At 40.8% G+C, this 21,967-nt stretch overlaps 1 protein-coding gene across 4 annotated transcripts in view; it reads right to left on the bottom strand.

Annotated features, from left to right (window-relative positions):
• DYNC1I1 (dynein cytoplasmic 1 intermediate chain 1) overlaps positions 1–21,967 on the bottom strand; it is a 313,957-nt gene that overhangs the window by 123,679 nt on the left and 168,311 nt on the right. For all 4 annotated transcript variants that reach the window (XM_023250368.2, XM_045052401.1, XM_045052400.1 and 1 more), the window contains one exon: positions 3,365–3,454. In XM_023250368.2, coding sequence (XP_023106136.1) covers positions 3,365–3,454 — 90 coding nt within the window. The remainder of the gene's footprint in view (positions 1–3,364; positions 3,455–21,967) is intronic.

Raw genomic sequence — 21,967 nt, 5'->3', positions numbered from 1 at the left:
AAGACAAAAAATAAAGAAGTAAATTCCCACATAGTTTAAATATTAAACCCAATTAAATAGGGACAGTGGTTCTTAAGGGATTTTACTGTGAGATCATTGCATAAATATGAGCAAGAAAACCAAACCAAGCTAATAAAGAAGGATATCCTCCTCTGAAGTTAATGTGAGGTTTATGAGTTAATGTGCATTTACAAGAGCTAGGTCTGATTCTGTTGTTTTAAATCTCTAAACATGAAGATCCCTGAACACTTACGTATAGAAATTTCCTAAAATTTGATTAAAAGCTAACATGTACCTGCTGTTTTCTCTATTCCATTGTGGAAAAATGGAATGAAAACAGTAAAATATCAAACCCTTATTTCTTTACAGCTTAGTGCATTTTGATATCATATGGGCAAAAATGTCAAAAGCTAGTGAGCACTGTTTTTTTTTCCCATCTCCTGTTCACCGTTTTTTTTTTTTTTAACTCCAAAAAAGGCTAGATTTCTCAAAAATGTGCTCCCTGGTTTGAAACCGTGGATGTCAAGTTTCAGCCCAGAGCAAATTTTTATGGCTGAGTAATAAATCCCTGAAACTCAAGGTTCGTAAGGGAAGTGCTGACACAGCCCTAACTACTATGCAGCCGTGTGAATGGCGCCACGATTATATCTGCTAGAGATTCTTTAAAAAGTTTGCAAAATACTGTCTTGCTTAAAAAAAAAAAAAGCCAGAGAGAGTTTGATGCCAACATAAACATGCTTTTAACCCATTATGTGCTAATTTGCAGAAAAGCCATTAATAGAGAAAAAGGCACACAGAGCAGCAGTACAGGAAATGTACTTCAAACTCCTTTTTGACTTTTAACAGGACTTTAATCAATTCCATGAAGCATGAGTAACAGTTAAAACTGGAGGGTGTTTTTGCTCAGAACTTAAGAAGGGGGTTGCAGTGCTTTGCCAGAGAAGACAATTTGGGGATTGGGATGGGGGTGGGAGGGAATCTGTGCCAAGACACACACAAGACACCTTGGCTCCTTATCACCCAGAATAGCTTAAGGATGTTTTGCAAGAGGAAAAACCTTTTATTTGTTTATTTTAATAAATCCTGACTTGGTTTGTCTCTTGCTATACCTGTGTTAAAAAAAAGTTCTTACAATTTGAGGTAAAATCTCTCCAATCAAATGCATTTAGACTCTCTCAGAAAAAATAACTCTCATGCCTTCTGTGGATGCCACTGTTAAAGATGCTGAATCTATTCCCTGCCTTTAGTCATAGCCCAGAACTTGACAGTAATCAAAATCATTCAATGCCTGAGCAGGCTGGAGTGAGTACATATGATCAATGTGTACCCATTCCTATAAAAGTCCCCAGCGACAACGGTGTGCCACATACTATGCTGGAGCCACAGGCATCTTTAATTTAATTTTTTTTCTTTATTTCAGAGAGAGAGAAAGAGAGAGAGCGTGAGTGGGGAAGAGGGGCAAAGGGAGAGAGGTAGAGGACCTTAAGCAGACCCTATGCTCAGCACAGAGCCTGGCGCAGGGCTGGACCCCACCACCTCTGGGATCATGACCTGAGTCGAAATCAAAAGTCAGATGTTCCACCGACTGAGCCACCCAGGTGCCCATCACAGGCATCTTTAAAATTTAAAAATCAAATGAACTTATTTTTTTTTAATTTTTTAATGTTTATTTATTTTTTGAGAGAGACAGAGAGAGAGAGAGAGAGAGAGAGAGAGAGAGAGAGAGAGAGTTTGAGCAGGGGAGGGGCAGAGAGAGAGAGGGAGACACAGAATCCGAAGCAGGCTCCAGTCTCCGATCTGTCAGCACAGAGCCCGATGTGGGGCTCGAACTCACAAGCTGTGAGATCATGACCTGAGCCAAAGTCAGACGCTTAACTGACTGAGCCACCCAGGCGCCCCTCAAACGAACTTCTAATGAAACTTCTGTTGGTCTATATTTGGGACTTAGCAGGGAATATGGAAGTATCTTTTAATTTTTTAATAATGTATATTTATTTTTGAAAGAGAGAGACAGACTGCAAGTGGGGCAGGGGGAGACACAGAATCTGAAACAGGGTCGAGGCTCCCAGCTGTCAGCATAGAGCTCAACGTGGGGCTCAAACCCACAAATCACAAGAGCATGACCGAAGTCTGATGCTTAACCGACTGAGCCACCCAGGCGCCCCTGGAAAAATCTTCTAAATCTGCACTCTGTTTTCAGACATACTTCGTTTGTCAGTAAGAATGACGATTTCAAAATTCTTTTATCTCCATGGGCTAAGAATTTCACAGGGATACAAAATTAGATTTTTAAGGATAGAGCACCCGGAGGATTGATTGTCTTCCCTTTTCTTTTTTCTTTCTTGCTTTTGACACCCTCTGCTATGTCAGGATGATACCATCATGATAAAAGGTATAGTCTTTGGTGTCAACACCAAATCCTGCTCATGCACTTCTACAGTGTGTGTCCTTGGGTAAGTTTTTAGACCTCTCTCTTCCTGGTTCTCCATATACAAAGTAAGAATAATAATAGTATCTGCTTCAAAAGGATGTTCTGAAATGTAGATAATATCTGTAAAGGGCACAGGAGAAAGCTGAGTACACGGGAAGCCCTTAATAAATGCTCATCATTATTATCACTGAAACATGGAAAGTTTTGCTCTTCACACAGGCAGAGCTATGGAAGCACACTTTGAACAGTAGAGTTAATAGTAATGATCATTGCTAATATTTCTGTGTAGATCACATGAATAAACTTCAAAATTTATTAACAAAATAATTATATCTGCTTCTTCCCTTTACTATTATCATTCAGAATATCCGATGCGGTGCACTAGGTAACATGACAATTGATAACAATTATCTTATGTTTTCACTCTTTAGTAATAATTTTACTGAATTGTGACTGGACTTGTTGCTGGAATTGTGGTTAGCTTGCATTTTATTTACTTCTTTCTCTCGCACATGAGAAAGTGGCAGAGAAAGAGGGAAGGAGGGAGAAAGAGAGGGAGGGAGAGAGACAGAAAGAGAGAGAGAGAGAGAGGGAGAGAGAGAGAGAATCCTAAACAGGCTCCAGACTCAGCACAAAGCCTGATGCAGGGCTCAATCTCATGACCATGAGATCATGACCTGAGCTGAAATCAAGAGTCAGATGCTTAACCCACTGAATCACCCAGGCACTCCTCTATTTTATTTACTTCTATCAGTCAAAAAATAGATGACTCTTGCTTTGGGGACTACAGTTTATGGTGCTAAATGTAATGTGCTGAAAACCTTCCACATAGGGAGTATGTGTTTAATTTTTACTTACCAGGATAGCCCCTAAGTTGGTAAAAAAAACAACAATAACAATAAATTGATGACGAATTTACCTCCCATACCATACCTTCTTTCACCTCCTGTTTTTGGTCTTGGTTTTCCAGTTCTGAATCATGGCCAACTTTAGGTTCTACCATTTCCTCATCTTCCTCATCCTCTACAAGAAAGAAAGAGAAAAATGCATTATTTTCTTTCCTTCAAATCAAAGCCTTTGGTTGATGGTGGGAGGTAGGGCCAAAGGGTAAAGTTCCAATCATTTAGGGCAACTTCTAAGTAAATCAGTCCTCAATGAATGCCCAAGATATATGTTCATGAATATATGAATAAATTATCTCCAAAAGGGGCCTCTTTGAAAGTCCCCCAAGCTGCTGAGAAAACCACCCGAGTCGGCACCTGCTAACATCCATCTCCAGGCCCTCACCACATGGGATGTCTTGGAATTGCCTCTCTGACCTCTGAAGCTTCTTCAGAGATGACCCAGGAACAGATCTCAAAATGTTTCCACCTGGGGCACATTCTCCACAGGGAACACCTGCTGTACAGACGACTCATTTCCAATTTAATTCTCACCAAATTAATTTGTTTTTGACCTACAGGAAAGGGTTAAATACAGGTCTGACCCCAGGTCAAATGCCATTGGCAAGTAAACAACCAGGGGGTAGAGTCCCAAAAGTCACTGCCATTGGCCTGGGAGAAAGCAACCAACCTGAAATCGCATTTACACATTCAGAGCAGCTCATGCATTAATGTGAATTTAATGAGCACCAACAAATGGACCCAGTCTGCTACCACTGCCAGATGTTATAGTGCCCTTCCTGCCCTATGCAAATGTGTGCTCGTTCTGTCTGCTCTCAACCTGCCTTTCTTAGAGGCCCCTTTCATTATAGAGCGCTTGAAATCATCAGCCACAAAGTAGAAGATGTAGGGGGGAGTCAAGGTGTCACAAGAAAATCCAGTGTAGAGAAATAAAATAATACAAAAAATTAAAACTTGCTTTCACAGTTTAAAAAATATATTGTCTTCTCTCTTAAGTATAATATTCACTGTAGGTTATTTATTTCATTGGTTCAGATGGAATTTAAAAGAAATGACTTCACTTCCTCCCCTGCCCCTACATTCATTCATATATTCATTCATCCATCAAATATTTACAGACTTTCTGTAAGATCTCAAGCTCTATGGATAGTCTCATTTCCATCATAATAAATCCTGAGATTTACATCAACTAAAAATTTCAGCCCCAACCACTTAGGGAATGCATTATAAATGCATACCTAAATGCCCAAATAAATATCTGTAGCCTGAAAAGCAACTCTAAAAGTCTGACTACATTAAGCAAGTGATCTGGGGAAGAAATATCAACTTTAAAAATTTGAACATATAAAGTGTAGCATTGCAATTTAGATATTAAAAAATTTTTAATGTAAATTTTCATTGAAATACAATACTCTAAGTGCATATGTATATACTGTGGAACCAACCTCATTACTTTATAACCACACTATAAACATATCAGAAAGAACGTAGAACACTTTTAAGGAAAATGGTCATTTATTAGTAACACATTTATCATCAGTACATTATTTCTAATACATACCTAAGAGGTAAAGAGTTGCACTTGGAATTTTGAAAAGAACACCGAGTTACTCTGATTTTTAGACAAACCCTTAAAGTGTTAAGTTATAAGCAGCACATTTAAGTCCTTATCCATATATAAAGATATTACTGCTATCTACCCATTAACAACCTGCTTGAAAAGTCATGAACCTGCGCATCATGTATCCTGATCCAAAGACCTGACACAAAACCTTAGGAGGTACTAGCCTCCTCTTCTGGTAAACCTGGGATGGAGAGGCAATCTTCAAAAGTCCACTAGTCTGCTAGCAAGTGGCTCTATTTCTGAACCTTCTAGAGACATTTATTACTTTTTTTAAAGTATTAAAAAATTTATTTAAATTCAAGTTAGTTAACATACAGTGTAGTCTTGGTTGCAGAAGTAGAACCCAGTGATTCATCACTTACATATAACACCCCGTGTCCATCCCAACAAGTGCCCTCCTTAATGCCCGTCACACATTTGACTCATACCCCCATCCTCCTCCCCCTCCAGCAACCCTGTTTGCTCTCTGTATTGAAGAGTAGAGACATTTCTTTAAACTTACTGGATTTAGCAGCAATGCCCTGACACTTACCAAATGCAAGTAAATACAACAAATACAAAACTGATAGGGCATGTATTATGAATTGAGTCCTGTTTTGCCCTCCCCCCAACCAAATATTTGTATGTTGAGGTTCTAACGCTTAGGATCTCAGAATGTGACTTTATTTGAAAATAGGATCATTGCAGATATATTTAGTTAAGATGAGATCAGACTGGAGTAGGTGGGCACCTAATCCAATATTATAAAAAGGAGAAATTTAGACATGGGCACACATAGGGAGAATGCCAGGGGAAGCTGAAAAAGACTGGGGTGATGTTTCTACCAGCTAAAGAATGCCAAAGATTGTTAGCACACAACCAGAAACTAGGGACAAGGCACAGAACAGATTTTTCCTCACAGCCGTCAGAAGGAACCAACCATGTCAACACCTTGATCTCAGAATCACCTGGCCTCCAAAACTGAGACATTCCATTTCTACTGCTTAAACCACCCAGAATTGTAGTACTTTGTAATAGCAGCCTGAGCAAACTAATACAGCCAGTAGAGTGCCCTGCTTTCTATGACCCTACAAGGTAGTGGAAGAGATACAGGACATATACCATAATAACACCTAAGGCAAGGATGTAAAATCTACTTTATTTACCAGAACTTGGTACCATCAGTCTAATAGATGAAGAGATAGATTAATCTCCCCCAAAGAAACTCACAACCACATCAAATTTTCAAGTTTTGTCTAGTTCTTCCTGTTTTCAGATCTACGATCTGTAGCCATCAGGCATACTGCCTCCTTTGTCAGAGCATGATGTGAAATAGAACGGCCTTGCGGAAAGGCCTAAAGTAGAAGCTCAGTTGCAGTGTAAGGACAGGCTTGGAGAGGCTCTTCGAGGTGGATATGGCGTGGCCTCCATAAGAATCGCTCTTCTGCTTCTAAGAGGCAAGTACACACAAGGCTCAGCTGAGGAGAAGTTAGGTTTCACATCCTGGACAGCTATATATGATGGGCTGTCTTATTTATTAAGGATACAGATGCTGCATCCACATTCTATTCACATTCTCATGTTGGAATCCACTGCCCTGAGACCAGGCTGTCAATGCCTACCACAAAGCATTAGTTCCTCTGGCTGAACAGATTCACAAGTTGGGCAGGGATCAGCACATCAAAGGAAGTAATTGATCTGGGTCTGAGCCTGGAGTCTACATCTTGCCAGCCCCTTGATTTTACATAATTCATAGAAACTTTGGAGGCCCTGTTTCTTCATCTGCTGAATTGGGATAATAATCCTTTCCTAAAATCCAGTGTTGTTGTAAGAATAACCAAATTAAATAATTGATCTGAACTTTCTTTTTAAACCAAGAGAGTTGGGGATACCTGTACACAGAAACCTCCAAACAAATGTTGCATTAGCTTGCATATCAACCAAACATTTATTGAGCACTTACTATGTACCAGGTGCTGGGAATATGAGAAGGAATAAGACAGACGAAAAAATCCCTGTGCTCATGGAGCTTCATTTGAGGTAGGGGAGAAAAACAACAAACAAATAAACAAAATATATATTATATCTGATAAATGTTGTGGGGGAAATAGAAAGCCAGAAAGGGAGATTGGGCATGCTGGTAAGGGGAGGAAGAGTTGAAATTTAAAATAGAGTCATCAGAAAAGGCCACACTGAGGTGACATTTGAGCAAAAAGTTCAAAGAGTCAAGGGAGTGAGCCGTGTGAAGATCTTGGAGAAGACCAGTAACAACAGATTCTTCCATCTTATTCTGTGGACCCAGGGGTTTAATGGGTCACGGTTTAAATTAATTTATTATCAGTTCCGTTGACTATAGAAAATAGCTGTGCTTTCATTAGAGCCATCTGTTTGTACATTCCCATCTTCTAATTCTTAAAATGAAGTTGGTTTCCCCAAATGACTGGGCTTAGTATCACACTGTATCAAATTCTTGGGGCACCTGAGTGGCTCAGTTAAGCAAAGAACTCTTGATTCCAGCTCTGTGCTGACAGCATGGAGCCTGCTTGAGATTCTCTCTCTCTCTCTCTCTCTCTCTCTCTCTCTGTCTCTGCTCCTCCCCCATTCATACACTTTCTCTCTCTCAAAAATAAGTAAATAAACATTTAAAAAATAGTATCAAATTCTCATCTTTCACAGCTATAAAGGTCTTTATTTTCAACATTAGTTCCTGGAAGAGTCAAAATGCAACATTGTGACGGAAAGTGTTCTATAAGGGCTTGGCTCTAAAAAGGGCTAGGTTTGTGATAGCAATGTGTAGGTTTATACACAAAGTATGCAGGAAAATCACAGGTTATCTAATTATTTAAATAGAAAATCCTTCCCCAGAGAACGTTTTTGATGAATGTAAGAAAACCAAATACTTACAGTGTTTATAATACATGCAAAGCCCTACAATGAAATACTGTGAATAATAGAAAAACAAATAAAAAAAATAATATCTGACCTTTTAAAGTGGTTAAAAACCAGTTGCAGGCATTAATTTTTTAGTGGCCACAGAATTCTTTGTCTTTCAGCCTTTTAAAGACACAAAGCAAGTGTTTCAGCGGATTTGTTAAGGAAATAAAACACAAGAGACTGGTTCGTTCTCTGCATACTGATATGTTTGCCTTGCTCAGCAAAGAGAGTGTATTTTTCTTTAAGACTCTGGTTTCCTTTCTGGTGCAATTGGAATTACTTCTGTTGAAACCATTTTCAAAACAGTTAAATAACTTTAAAGAAAAGGATTTATGTAGACCCGCTACAGACCACTGATATATGAGTTGTGCCACTAGTTCATACCCGGTTACATTTCCTCTGAGATTGGAGGGGAAAAAAATTACCACCCATGTATGGTTTCCTGTACCAGGTCCACACAAGAAATTAAACTAGTGTAGGCAGAAGTTAATTACCTGTCAGCCCAAGGGGCTAATTTCAAACAATGGCATCTTTTAGGCACTTTATTTTATTTAGCACCCAAATTCTGCTGTCCCCGGTCGCTGCATGCATTCCTTTAAAGTTGGGGAGATCTTTGGTAACCACTGTCCTTCTCCTGAAGATATCCTAAAGGTCTAAGAACGAACACTTGCATGTTCAGTGGCAACCACACATAACACACTTAGCACAAGGCCTGACCCTCTGTGTGAGCTCTGGAAGGGTTGTCTGCTCTACCCACCTGTGTTTCAGAGTGAAGTCAAGGTTGTCCATCTAAACGTGCTGCGGTCCTTTAATTGTTGATCTGCTCTGATGGCCTCAGAGTTGAGACTTTGGAAGGGGAGTGCCGGGGAATGTCTGTCACTGTTTGGCAATACAGTGTGAAAACTCCTTTCTGCCCGGGGGTATCCCTCTTGTAGTACTGGTATATTGGTAACATGCTGAGTCCCTGCTTTCTTCTCCTGAAGCCCAAGGGGAGACATCTTCCTGCTCCCCAGCTCCTACTGACCAGAACAGAGGCAGGATCCAAGCGATAGTCAGACTGGGTGTTCCTAACTGGGCCTTTGTCTTTGCAGCCAGGAGGCAAAACCAAGGGAATAGTAAGGATTAATTTTTGGCAGCATGCCGTAGTAGCAGCAACACCCGACATCCTGGCCAGATTGTTCCAGAGGTCCACAGTCTGGGTTCCCTTGGTCTCTGCTCCTTTTTAAGCCTGTTCCTTCTGCCTCCTGTTGATCCTGTGAGCACCAGATTTCCTTCCAATAAATCTCACCAGGGGTGATGTCAACACCAGATTTCCTTCCAATAAATCCCACTGGACTTAGTGCCTGCCGCTTGCAACCAGAACCCTGAGCAACACAGGGCGGCCCTCTGTGAAGAGAAGGGCTTGTTTTTACAAGGTCAATGGGTTCTCACTTTCCTCTGCTCTCTCAGGGACTGCAAAACCCCAGGATAAGAGGGTCTGAGTGCCCAGCCCTCACCTTCCTGCCCAGCTTCTGGCTTTTCATGAGGGGGCTCTGGCCCCTCCATGTAAGACCGTTGAGTCTGGTCAGGTGGAGGAAGGCTGCAGGGAGCAGAATGGGTCATTTCACTCTACCCTTCTCGATTCCAAAGGGCATCTTGCTGTTACCAAAGGGGAAGGCACAACACAATATCACATGACTATGAATCCAACAGGCTAATGACTCTAGATGCACAATTACTTTATGTACCGCTTAGAAAACAGATTACTGCTAATTAAGCTATAACACATCATGAATTCTAACATGAAAAATTGTGAATGCTGGAATTGATAAAATAATTTGTGGCTTAGAAATGAAGAGAAACTAGCTTCCCAAAGATAAAAGGGATGGCAAGGACACAGAGTCAAGTCTAAATCAAGCTTATTGGTATACTACTATCAGTGAACAGATTTGGAGATACAAGGCACATTTGTTTTAAAAGATATATTGCTTTCAACCTAAGAACAAATGCCCTAGCCACTTAATATATAATTCTATGTATAAATATTTCAGAGGATAACTGTTTTAAAAACATATTTAAAATTTTTCAATAGAAAAGCAGCCTGGAGCCTGCTTCGGATTCTGTGTCTGCCTCCCTCCCTCTCTCTCTCTCTCTCTCTCTCTCTCTCTTCCTGCCCCTTCCCCACTTGCACTCTGTCTCTCTCTCTCTCTCAAAAATAAACAAACATTAAAAATTAAAAAAAAAGAAAAACAAAGAAAAATAGAAAAATTAGGATTTATTTTTCAATTTAAAGCATAATTCACTCTAAGGAAGGTATTCTTTGCAGGTCTGTGCTTTGTTTCATCTTTTCTCATATCAAGTCCACTCTGGATAATACTTACACCCATGTCTTCCATCATCACCCACAAACTGAAACCTTTCCAGACTCCAGATTCTGTATTACACATTCCAACATGAATGTACCACAGGCATTTCACATTTGACATGTTCAAATCAGAACTCCTGCCTTCTCCCGAGACCTGCTCCTTTGATTACATTCTCTTTCCTGCCCTGTGGTACCATCATTCACATGGCTTCACAGTTGGACACCAAAATATATATCACCCTTCAATTTCTCTTGGGCACCGGGACCTGTAAGAAGGGGTCTCTAAGTCCTGTCAATTCCTCACTACCAGTTTTGTTCTGTATTTCTACTAGTTTTATTTATTTTTTATTATTTAAAAAACACATCTATGTATACTTTATACACCAAAACAACAACAATGACAAAATTCCACCAAACCAAAAACAAACAACAAAACCAAAACTCTACAACTCCCTAAAAATGTTAGGGTAAAATCCCATAACTCCTTGTCTTTTCCACCTCATCTTCCATTCTGAACAATGCACAACCACCCGATGTCCCAGTAGGTTCATGCCTCAAAAGCACTGCATGTAATTTTTTTGTGTCTGTGTTGGTCTTCCCTTCAATATCCAGGAGTTAATTATAACTAGCCTTTGGTGATACAATTCCAGAGCTTTAACACTTCCTCCCAACAAGATTTGTTGACCCCTTTCATTGTTCCACCACCCCACCTTGTACCTTGTATATATCTCTATGACAACACATCTCAGACCACTTAAAATTAAGGTTATTCATCTATCTCCACAACCAGATGAAAAGTCCCCAAAGACCTACTCTTGTTAGTATCATCAATGTCAAGTACTGAGACTAACAAAATCAAGACAGGTACTTGATCTGGAAAGATAGTTATGAATCACATCATATAGGACCTTGCATGACAGAGCAAGTTTGGACTTCTTTCTAGAGATGAGTATCCCCCTTTTAATAAACACAAATCTCATGTAGTCCATATTAGTTAAAATTTCAAAGGGAATTCAAGGCACTGGTAATGCCAAATATGGCTTTTGAAACCTCACTTATCTCCTTGCCAGTCAGCCCTTTACGCACATTCTAATATATTTAAGAGGTGGCTTGACTCTTGATGAAAACTATTCTTCCCAACCTTTCTTACAGAGAACCAGAGGCTTTTAAAAACACAAGAGAGAAAGTCTGATTTTGTTTAAGAATATGGAGGCAAGATGGAGGGTGGAGGAAATTGGGAAAACCTGGAATAAGGGAGACAGTGAGAAGGTAAACTATAGCTGTAGTCCAAGCAACAGACGATGAGAACTTGACCTAAGATGGTTCAGTTGCCAATGGGCATGATGAATTGGACTGAATTTAGACATATGTTTATACAACAGACAGTGAGGGCTCTCGTACAGAACTCATTCAAGTCACCCTATCCTTGGACCAACTTTGTGTACAGTTAGCCAACTTTGCCAGGAGTCCAAAGAGAGCCACCCTCCCGATATGTATCACGGCAGCCAAAATAAAGTATAACGTGCACCACTGAATGCTTACACAAACCAAGGTGAGCGCCTCTGTGCTTTAAAAATATGCAGGAAAGACATATTTTGTGGGATTTTCAGTAAGCACTTTGTTAAATATACTACATGGTAATATTTAAAAAACCTTCACTTTCTGGTCTAGAAAAATCTGGCCAGAGTAAAGAAAACATACATTTCTCATCATACAGAGCGCTCCTGTTAACACTCTAGGCCACATCAGTTCTCTCCTAAGGCTCTAACATGACAGTACTTGGAAAGTGTACTTCCTGGTGGAATGACACCCAAGGCATTGCAAATGGGAGGAAATGAAAGAATATGTTCAAAACGAGAAAGGAAGCCAGAGAATAGTACTTTTTAGCAGCTGTTTCTGAAACTTGTAACTGTGCTGATATATAATACGTGTGTGGTAAATATGTGTTGAATTAAGCTGACACAGGTTAGCCAGCTCTCATGGAAGGGCGGAGACCAGGAAGAGAACAATGCTCTTCTCAGAGATGTCCAGGCAGGAGTTCATGGATAACTTTAGCACTTGATGTTTGGGTATGGGAAGGCTTGATTGATCTGTATTTCCACAAATTTTCCTGCTTAAAAACCTTTAATGGCTCCCTATTGCTTAAATTAGCTCAGCATTTAAGGCTCATCCCCGTTTGACCCCAATTTAATTCTCCAATGTTGCTCAAAGCATAATAGTTCTTGACTCCATGTGTATGAAATAGGCCAAGTTTGTTGTCAGTAACCACCCTCCATCCTACCCCTCTTTAGTCTTGTATATATTTCAGGCCCCCTGTCTCTCAAGCTTTCTCAGGAAGGCATGGAGTCTGCAACCACAGAGGAGAGCAGTTGGATGAACTAACTCACACCAATGGATTAGAGAATGACAACCCAAATAAATTAATCTCCAAAGGCAAACTACAACTTTCACAGGACTTGGGAAGAAGAAAGATTTTGAAAGAGCAGAGCCCAACCCTCAAATCAGTCCGCTATTTTACATTCTTGGAGGCAGAACCATTCATTGCACAATTACAGAAAGCAGCATTCCTATCGTGCTCTATGTGAATATGTGAATAGGGCTTCCTGGAGTTACATAGAGCATAGACTCTGTGTCTATCCTTAACAGTCTTATTTGTATAGATGTCTACACACACACACACACACACACACACACACACACACACACAATCTGGGCAATAATTCAAAACACTTGTAAATGTAGTTCTTGGCTGCTTGGAAAGGAAGAAGCTCTAGTTTCTCCTGTTCAGACTTAAGTCTCTTTTGCTGCCTACTTTTGAATTTGGATAATCCTATACCCTATTCCTTGTTTCCTCTACCATTTTTCCAAATGTGCAAATATGTACTTGCTCCTAGTGGGAGTGCTGTTTGTGAAATGAAAACTGGGCTCCCAGGGAAAGAGATGCCATCATATTTACTTTCAACAGCAAGTGTAGATATGTCCCAGAGGAGGGTGAAGCTCAAGGTCTCCAGGTGCTCAAATGGTTATTGTGTTATGTTAACTGGTAAAAACAGAGGAAAATAAGTAGAAGCCTTTTAGAAACATTATGTTGACTGTAAATAAATTGTTCATAACAAGAAAGTGCTACCTTTCATCTCTAAGAATTGTCAACTCTATTAATGTCAGAACAATCACATCAATCATGGCGCATGTAGATCATCCACTGTTGCATGTCCTCTGGTATTCTTTTTATTCATAGGATCAAATCTTGTTAGTTCTATCTCTTGGTATCTCTTACCTCTTATCTCTTTCTCCATGCCTAGCCGTGCTACAAACAGCATTGTCGGATTAACCCTATTAAACAGAACTCTGTTCACATAAATGTCCTTGTGAAAGCTGTGATGGGTCCCATCACATGCAGAACAAAAGCTGGATTCTTGGCCACATCTTCAAGTCTTCTGTGGCCTGGCCCCAGCATGTGCTTCCTGCCTGAATTTCCTCTACTGACACTATGGCTGCTGCACAAACTTCCACATTCCATATACCCTTTGGTTCATGCTTCTCCCTCAGTTAGACTCTCTCCTTCCCTTCCTTTTACAAAATATGAGCCTAATAATGTGTCAGGCACTATTCCAGGTGCTGGAGACACAGCAGTGAACAAAACTTCCTGCTTCCGTGGAGCGTGCATTCTAGTAGATAACGGAGAAGATAAGCAAGTCAAGTATGTGGTAGGTTGGGGAGTTTCAAGTGCTGAAGAGAAAAAGCAAAGCAGGGAAAGGAGGCAGAAGTGGTAGGCATCACAATTTTTACACAGGTAGCTCGAGAGGTCCTTGCCGAGAGATCCCATTTGAAAAAAAACCCAAGGAACTGAGGGATCAAGCCTTGTGGATACCTGGGGAAAGCATTCCAAGTAGAGGAAACAAAAGCTCAAGGGCAGGATTTTGCCTGGAGTGCTCAAGCCCTCAAATGCCTTCACATCTTGCCCACATGTAAAATCCAGCTGTACTTCAAGATCCGATTCAAATGACCCCCAGTTCCCAAATCTCTCCCATTCTCCCTCATTTGGAGGGATTTCTTCTTCATTTAAGGCTTCAAAGCACTTCATCTGGGTCTCTTTTAACTACTTTTTTTTTCATCTAAAGAATTATTATGTTTAAGATGACAGCATTTATCATTCTCCACTTTATCTACTACGTATTTATTTTAAGTAGAATACCCCTGTACTTTCATGAGTTTACTTCTCCAACTGAGAGTCTCCATTTCTTGGGAGTAGGATGCATTAATTACTCATATTTATTTATCCCAGGATGATTGTTAAGTATTTTTTACTGTTTTAAATGTTAGTAATCTCACTTCTCCAGTAGTTCCAGTAGTAGATTTTCTGAGGGGTTTCTCATCAATTTAGCTGGATCCCAAATCTCCTCATTCGATTTCAAATTCTAAGGTTCTTTTCCTTGATCATGAGGTCTTGTCATCACTGACAGCAACAAATGTCAAAACTTATCCAGAGACTCTGTACACTCCTTGCGAAGTTCATGGTCCTTGACTTTGTTTCTTGTCATGGTCACTGTCATTAGATACTTACTCGTCACCTAATGCACGCTCAGATCTGTTCTAGGCCTCATGGAAAAATGATAGCTATTAATTTATCAGATCATATGCGTCAAGCTTTGTGGTAAATTTTTTATGTCCATTAGCCTGTTTAATCCTCATAAGGACTCACTGAGGCAGACACAGTGAGTTCTCTCTATATATGAGAAAATTGGGGCTAAGAACAGAAAGATGATCTGCCTCAGGTCACAGAGTTATAGGAAGCAAAAGAGCCAAGATTCAGACCCATGTTTCCCCAGCTCCCAAACTCTCTCAATTTACTGCTAAAGCCTACCAAACAGTATAAAGGTGGAAAAGGGAACTGTAATGGACATTTGTGGCTTTGACCACCCAGAATCTACCATCCCACTTCTTGGAATAATAGTCCCTTTATTCCTCTTTGGTGCATCCGTCTCTTCCCAATTCCAGCTAAATAAATCCTACTTAAGATTTAGGGGATAATTTTGCATCTGAGGCAACGACCAATGAGACTTAATCTCAGTATTTTACTTTGCACCACCAGTAGAATGACCATATCATCTAGTGTCCCATTTGGGATACTTCTGGAAGGAATTCAGAGCAATGAATATTTAAGCAGGGCTGGCAGATTTCGTGAAGGAGGACTGCCTGGGTAAACTGGGACATGTGGTCACTCCCTGCAAGAGGGAAGTGGATACCTCTCTTATATTGGACTGCATGACTATTCTAGCTAAACTAGGATACATGCTCACTCTAACCATCAGGAGGTGGATTCCTCTCCTCCACTGGACTGGTGTTACACTAATGTGGCACTGAAGCTGTCCTTCATCTGACATATGGAGCGTGAGCAAGAACCAGTAAATAAAACAGGGCCAAAAGACGGACAGTAGTAAGTAACAGTTTGACGCTTAAATTGAACAGTAGCTGAAGCCATCATGTGCCTAGAATTTAGGGCCTAGATTTTTGTTCGTAAGAGCCAACAAAATTCCTTTGGGCTTAAGTGATTCTGTGTTGGTTTCTCTGTTCCTTATAACCAAAGAAAGTTCAAAAGGTCAATAATGAATCATTGTTGAGTACCCAATTTTGTATTCTGTATTTTCACTACATGATCTCCTGGAGCATGCAAACTATCCTGCAAGGTAGCACAGAGTTAAATGCAAGAGTTCCATGCCATGCCACTCAGCTTCAACTCCTCCTACCATTTAGTAGCAACTTTTGGCTACTGACTCAACTCCTTGTGCCTCAGTTTCCTCAGCTGTTAAATACAGAATTGCCCTCCTTGGAAAATGACGATTTTTGAATTGCTTAATATATGTAAAGAACATTTTATATTATTGATGAGGAAACTGAGATTCAAAGAAGTTACATAAGGTGCTGAAACTCAATCGGCTACTAAATTATAGAGGCAGATTTTGAACCCAAGACTTTGAGGCTCCAAATTCCTTTCTGTTTCAGCACTGTGTCCACAATGTCTCCTGGTTGCTTGAACTAGGCTCTGAAGGATGGAGATACCTCAATGGTTTCGGAGGAGAGAAGAAGCATGGCCAGTGGAGAGTAAAGTTCATGAGGTGGCAAAGCAGTTTAGGAGCACAGTTGAAAAACAAAGCTGCCCCCATGTTCTGTCCAACAGAGCCCAGCTTCCCTTTCCTTGCCTATTCCAGTTTCTGTGTGGCTTTAGCACTGCAAGTAGGCTGCATCACAATCCATGTGTAGGTTGAGAAGTGTTTCTATTTACTGCAGGGAGGTCCACTCGGACAGTCTTGTTTTCTCCAGTACAAGACCATGCCTACGGGACACGCCCTCCTCCAGCTCAAACTGCATGGGTTACGTTCTTCCCTTGCTGACCTGCTTCAACCGAGCTAGCTTCCTAGGCTTTTCTTGATCCTGCCAGGAACTTCCATGTCTCCTGGCTTTTGCATTTCCTCTTCCCTCTGCCAGGAATATTCTTCATTCAAATATTCACTTGTCTTTCTCATGACATTTTTAGAGTCCCTGTTCAAATGTCACATCATCTGTGAGGTCTTCCCTACGCGACCTATATAATATAGTGACATGCCTCTCCCCACTCTGCCCTGGCACACGGCACTTGTTTTCCCCTTACTCTGATTTTTTTTTTCATTTCATAGCACTGGTTTTGTACGTTTATTTATATATGTATTTACTGTCTGTCTCCCACCACTGGAATGGGAATTCTACAATATCAGTGACTGTGACTCTTCTCTGCTGTATCCAAAGCACCCAGAAAACAGCTGGGTATGTGGTAGGTGTCAATAAATATTTGTTGGATGGTAAGATGACTGAACACACAAAGACCAGCAAGACAGTGCTGCATCTTGAAATAAGCATGTAATTCCTGAAGGCAGCAGGGTGATTGAAGTCCCTGTTATGGAAATCAGGACCCCTCCTACCCCACTACCACCTTGTCATGGATGTCCATGACCCTACAGATCTTGTTCCTTGAAATGGGAATTAACTATCCCTTCAGCATTCTTATTCTCTAGAAAATGGAAATGAGATCATGAGTACTTTTTACTGACTGTCATTTCAGCATTTTCTCATTCTGGTGTCCAGTCCCCAGCCCAGAGAGAACTGATACATTTTCCATCTGGAAATACATCAAAATTCATCACAGTCCAATTCTAAGGGAAGATCATTAGCACACTTGTTTGCTTTTATCCTGGCATTAACAACTCTATTTGGGGCTAAATTATTTCCCCTGGTTTCAATGTCAAGTTTTCCCATTGGCTCAAATATGAAGTCCCTTGTCTGTCAGTGCAATAATTTTCTATTAATTATAAAAGAAGAAAGCTGGCAGTTTGAGAGTCTTAAGGGAAGCATTTGTCTAATCCAAGAAACGGATTTTCCAGTTACTTGGACTAAGTACAACTCTCAGTTGTGGTCAGATTCACAGATTTCAAAGTGCCCCTTGTTTTTACTTTCTGGTCAGTCTAGACAGACATGGTTCTTTCCTTCATTTTTCAAGCTGTTGAAACACCACATTGGTCACAAGAATCTGAATCTCCAGAGAATCAATGGAGCAGTCCTTCACCAGAGACTCCATAACTTTCTATTGAACACCCTTCTGAGTAGAACAACTTTGGTGGTGCTAGGAGAGACTTCACTTCGAAGTCTCAATTTGAATGTAAAAATGATGCTGTGACAACACAAATAATGGTCACTACTGTCCTATCTGTAATGGAAACATAGTCAAGTGGTTAGAGCATGCAGTCTTTGCCTGTTCTCAGTTATTTCAGTTTCATGCAGAATGTCCTCACCCAAATGAAATTGCCCTTTTTTAAAAAAAATTTTTTTAACATTTATTTATTTTTGAGGCAGAGAGAGACAGAGCATGAATGGGGGAGGGGCAGAGAGAGACGGAGACACAGAATTGGAAGCAGGCTCCAGGCTCTGAGCCATCAGCCCAGAGCCTGACACGGGGCTCGAACTCACGGACCGCGAGATCGTGATCTGAGCTGAAGTCGGACGCTCAACCGACTGAGCCACCCAGGCGCCCCTGAAATTGCCCTTTTAAACAGTAATTCTTCTATTCATTATAACTGGACAATGTTCTTGAGAACCTGCTATATGCAAAGCCTTGACTACATCTCATGTGGGCCACCGAAATGAATCTAGAGAGATGCTTGAACTCAAAAAAGTTTGGCATTTGAGCAGAGGAATGACAACTGCATGAAAATATCTCCATCAGAGGAGAGAATGCCTGGAGAAGTGCTATGGGAATTCAATAGGGGTCAAGTTAACTTGTGGCAGGGAGAGTACAGACAGAGAGAGAAGAAAGGGAAACAGATTTTTTATGGACTTTAATTTTAGTCAGATCTTGAGGACTGGTGGCATCTAGATAGGGATGTAGAGATAGGAATGCAGAGTATCATTCCAAGAAGAGGAAAGAGCATTGCAAATGCATGACAATAGAAAGATGTATTAATATCAGGATAAATACCAGGGTAAGTAAATACACATTTGCTATTTGATCCACTCAGCTCTGTCGAGAAACAGCACTTTAAATCCACATGGCTTCCACTAATGCCAAAGAGGGTTAAGGAATCCTAGGTACTTAGTAGTGCCATGACCCAGGAGGATGATTTTCCCATCAGACGTTTTGAAGTAGGTAAATTCTGTATACGTTTCTTCTCCAGAGATAGTATAGGGAGAACATGATCTTATTCATGATCGTTTGTTATATGATGAGTAAAAGATTGGTTTCTAGGCTCCTGTAAGATTTATTTTCTCATCCGTAAACCAGGGATGCTAATTAATATCTATGCTAATTACATAACAAAGCTCTTGTGTAAAACAATGAAATAATGGATATAGAGATGCTTTATCAGTGGTTAAAGGGCTACAAGGTGTTATTTATTAAGGTTGGGTAATTGTAATAATAATTATAGCTTCTTGATGTCCAATGGTCCACATGGCCACAAAAATGTGCAAGGTTGGAAGAAGATTATGCAAGAGAAAAGAGGAGAAAGGCATTCCAGTTAGGACTCATCATAGAAACAAAAGGCTGGAAAGATCCACAGAGACAGCTATTATTGGGTTGTGGTAGGATTTGGGGATAAAGAGTGTAAAGTGCCTCACACATCAGAAACAAAATACAAAACAAAGATTCAAATGTGTGAGACAGAGTCTAAGTCCTGTCGAGACGAGAAAGAGTGTGTCAGCTGTGGCTCATTAGACAAACGTTCAGGTAGAGCTGGGGCTTCCTGCAGACATGAGCTTGGCTTCAGAGAACAGGTAAGAGTAAGATGGGCAGGGGGAAGGGAAGAGTGGTAGCATCTATATCATTTAGGTGAGATGTTCTGGGTTTCCATTCCACCCAATATTTCCCTCTTTAAAGGCACATAAACATTAAATTCAGAATTGACTTTTCTCTGTACTCTTAGCTCCGAGCCCAGCGCTTGGGCCATAAAGGGACTCCTTACTTTTGTGCTGAATCATTCTGGGTATGTGACGAAGGAAGGTGTCAAGTCAGGAGAGAATGAGCACATATTCCAGGGGGAGGGAAGAAAGTTGTGTGATAAGGGAGCAAGAGACAAGAATGGTGGTAAGGCAGGAAGCTATGCGACAGCTTGAAAGCTAGGCTAAGGCTTTGGGTTTTGATGGAGCAGTGAGAGCAGGGAAATCACTAGATTTAAAATCACCATTACCTAGTAGCAGTATACTGAACAGGCTACCGCTTCAGCCCTAGCTGTAATGCAATCTTTAGGTGGGCCAACAAAGGAGAAAGAAATAAACATGACCACCATGACTTAATCATGGTGCTCTATTGAAACATATTTTTTTTCTACCACACATGCCAACCTTCATTCCTGCCCCTGGCTTCAGTTGAGGAAGTCTCAGGGCTTTGAAGTATCACCTCCTATTATACAGGGAGGCTTTGTCATCATTTTCTGCCATTTCATATTGTTCCTATAGCTTTCACATAAATGCAGAATCATAAAAAAAACAAACAAACATACACTTGAAAAGATCCATAAAGAGTTAGGGAGGCACTGTTGGGAGATTTAAGGAGTAAGTGTATGAACCTCATAGTATGGTGCTCTGAAAAGTAGAAAACTAGGTAAATGGAAATTACCATTCTTATTTTCTCCTTCTTTTCCTCCTCTTTCCTTTCACCTTCCTCTTCCTCTTCCTCCTCCACTTCCTCTTCCTCCTCTTTCCTGATGAACCAGTCTTCTCACTTAGTGGATGAGCTATGGCCATCCATGGAGTTCAAGGCTCTGCCCAAGTTCCCATAGCTAGCTATTCAGAGCTTGGACTGCAACTCAAATCTGCCAACTCTGTCCCCACAGCTCTCCCCACCCCTCATTCTGTAGCAGCAAGATTATCACAGGGAGAAAGAAGAGCCCCAATTCCAATTAGATTTGAAGCAGAAATGCACCTCTGAAGCGGATTATCTGACACTCTCATCAAGCTTCACCTGTCAAGATGGCTACTATTGCATTTACTTACCACCCCTCTCTAATCCAAATTTTTCTTTCTAAATGAAGTCATTAAACCATACAAAGTCATTAAAACACCCTTGTGACTTCCACCCAAACCACTGCAGGCCATCAAACCTTCATAGAGCCCATACTTGGAAGAGGGAAGTTTGCAAGCACAGCTATGCACCATTAAAATTTGAAGATTCTCTTTTGGACAGGCTAATGAGAGCAAATCACTCAAACAGGTCTAGACGATGCAAGGTTTTGTACCTGGGTCGGAGCCTGCTGGGGTCCCACAGGCTTGGCTGCTCTCCTATCCATCTGCAAAGGCACTTTCTTCCCTGTTTTGTATAGTGTCAAATATTGGTCTTTTAAGGCAAAGTGAAACCTTCTGGATCCACATTATCCGCAGCTTCTGGGGGCCAACTGAGACAGAATATTTTGTGCTAACATACTCAGAACACCTCAAGTTTCCCTTACTGTTTTCCTTCCCCTTCACTTGGAAGCAAGCAAAGCAAGTTGGCAAACAGAGTTTTCTATACACTTTGGGGGACAAGAACAAGGGAAGCTGGTGGGCCTTTTCCTCCAACCACTTCGTGTGGTGTTAGTGCAGCCTTTCCACAATGTTGTTGACGTGATTATTCTAAAATGAAATTTGTGACTGTCATCTCCTTGCTTAAAATCCCAGATTTCTTCATTCTTCACATATGATTAAGGTCAAACTCCCTAACCTGGCATAGAAAATCTTCTGTGATTTACCGCTTGCCTAGCTGGTCATCCTTATGACAAACCACTCCCCTAGTCCAGGCTACCTTCCAGTCATTTAGCCGACAAGCACTTGCTCACAGGAGGCAGTGTGTTAAAATGGTTCTGAGTACAAGCTCTGAAGTCGGGCTGCCTGGGCTCAGCGATGCTGCCTTGTGTAACGCCAGAGGGGAATTCTTCACATTATACCTAGTATTTATTGAGCACTTAAGTGCTAGGCAGAATTCTTCCTAATGGTTATCGCACTTAATCCTTACAAAAACCTACCAAGTAGGTACCAGCCCCATTGAGCAAGTAAGGAAACCAAGGCTCACCTAACTTCTCTTGCCACATTAGTTCATGCAGTTGGCAGATGACAGAACTGGGAATATAAATGTAGGTCAAATTTGATTTCAGAACTCAGGGTTTTAACCACTCTGTCTCATTGTTCTTTCCCCCAAACTCATCTTCCTAGATTCTCTTATATTTGAGATTAAGAACCAGTCAATGAGCCAGCTG

Source organism: Felis catus, chromosome A2 (genome assembly GCF_018350175.1).
Source record: "Felis catus isolate Fca126 chromosome A2, F.catus_Fca126_mat1.0, whole genome shotgun sequence".
NCBI classification, from domain to species: domain Eukaryota; kingdom Metazoa; phylum Chordata; class Mammalia; order Carnivora; family Felidae; genus Felis; species Felis catus.
This window is presented reverse-complemented; position numbering and strand designations above follow the sequence as displayed.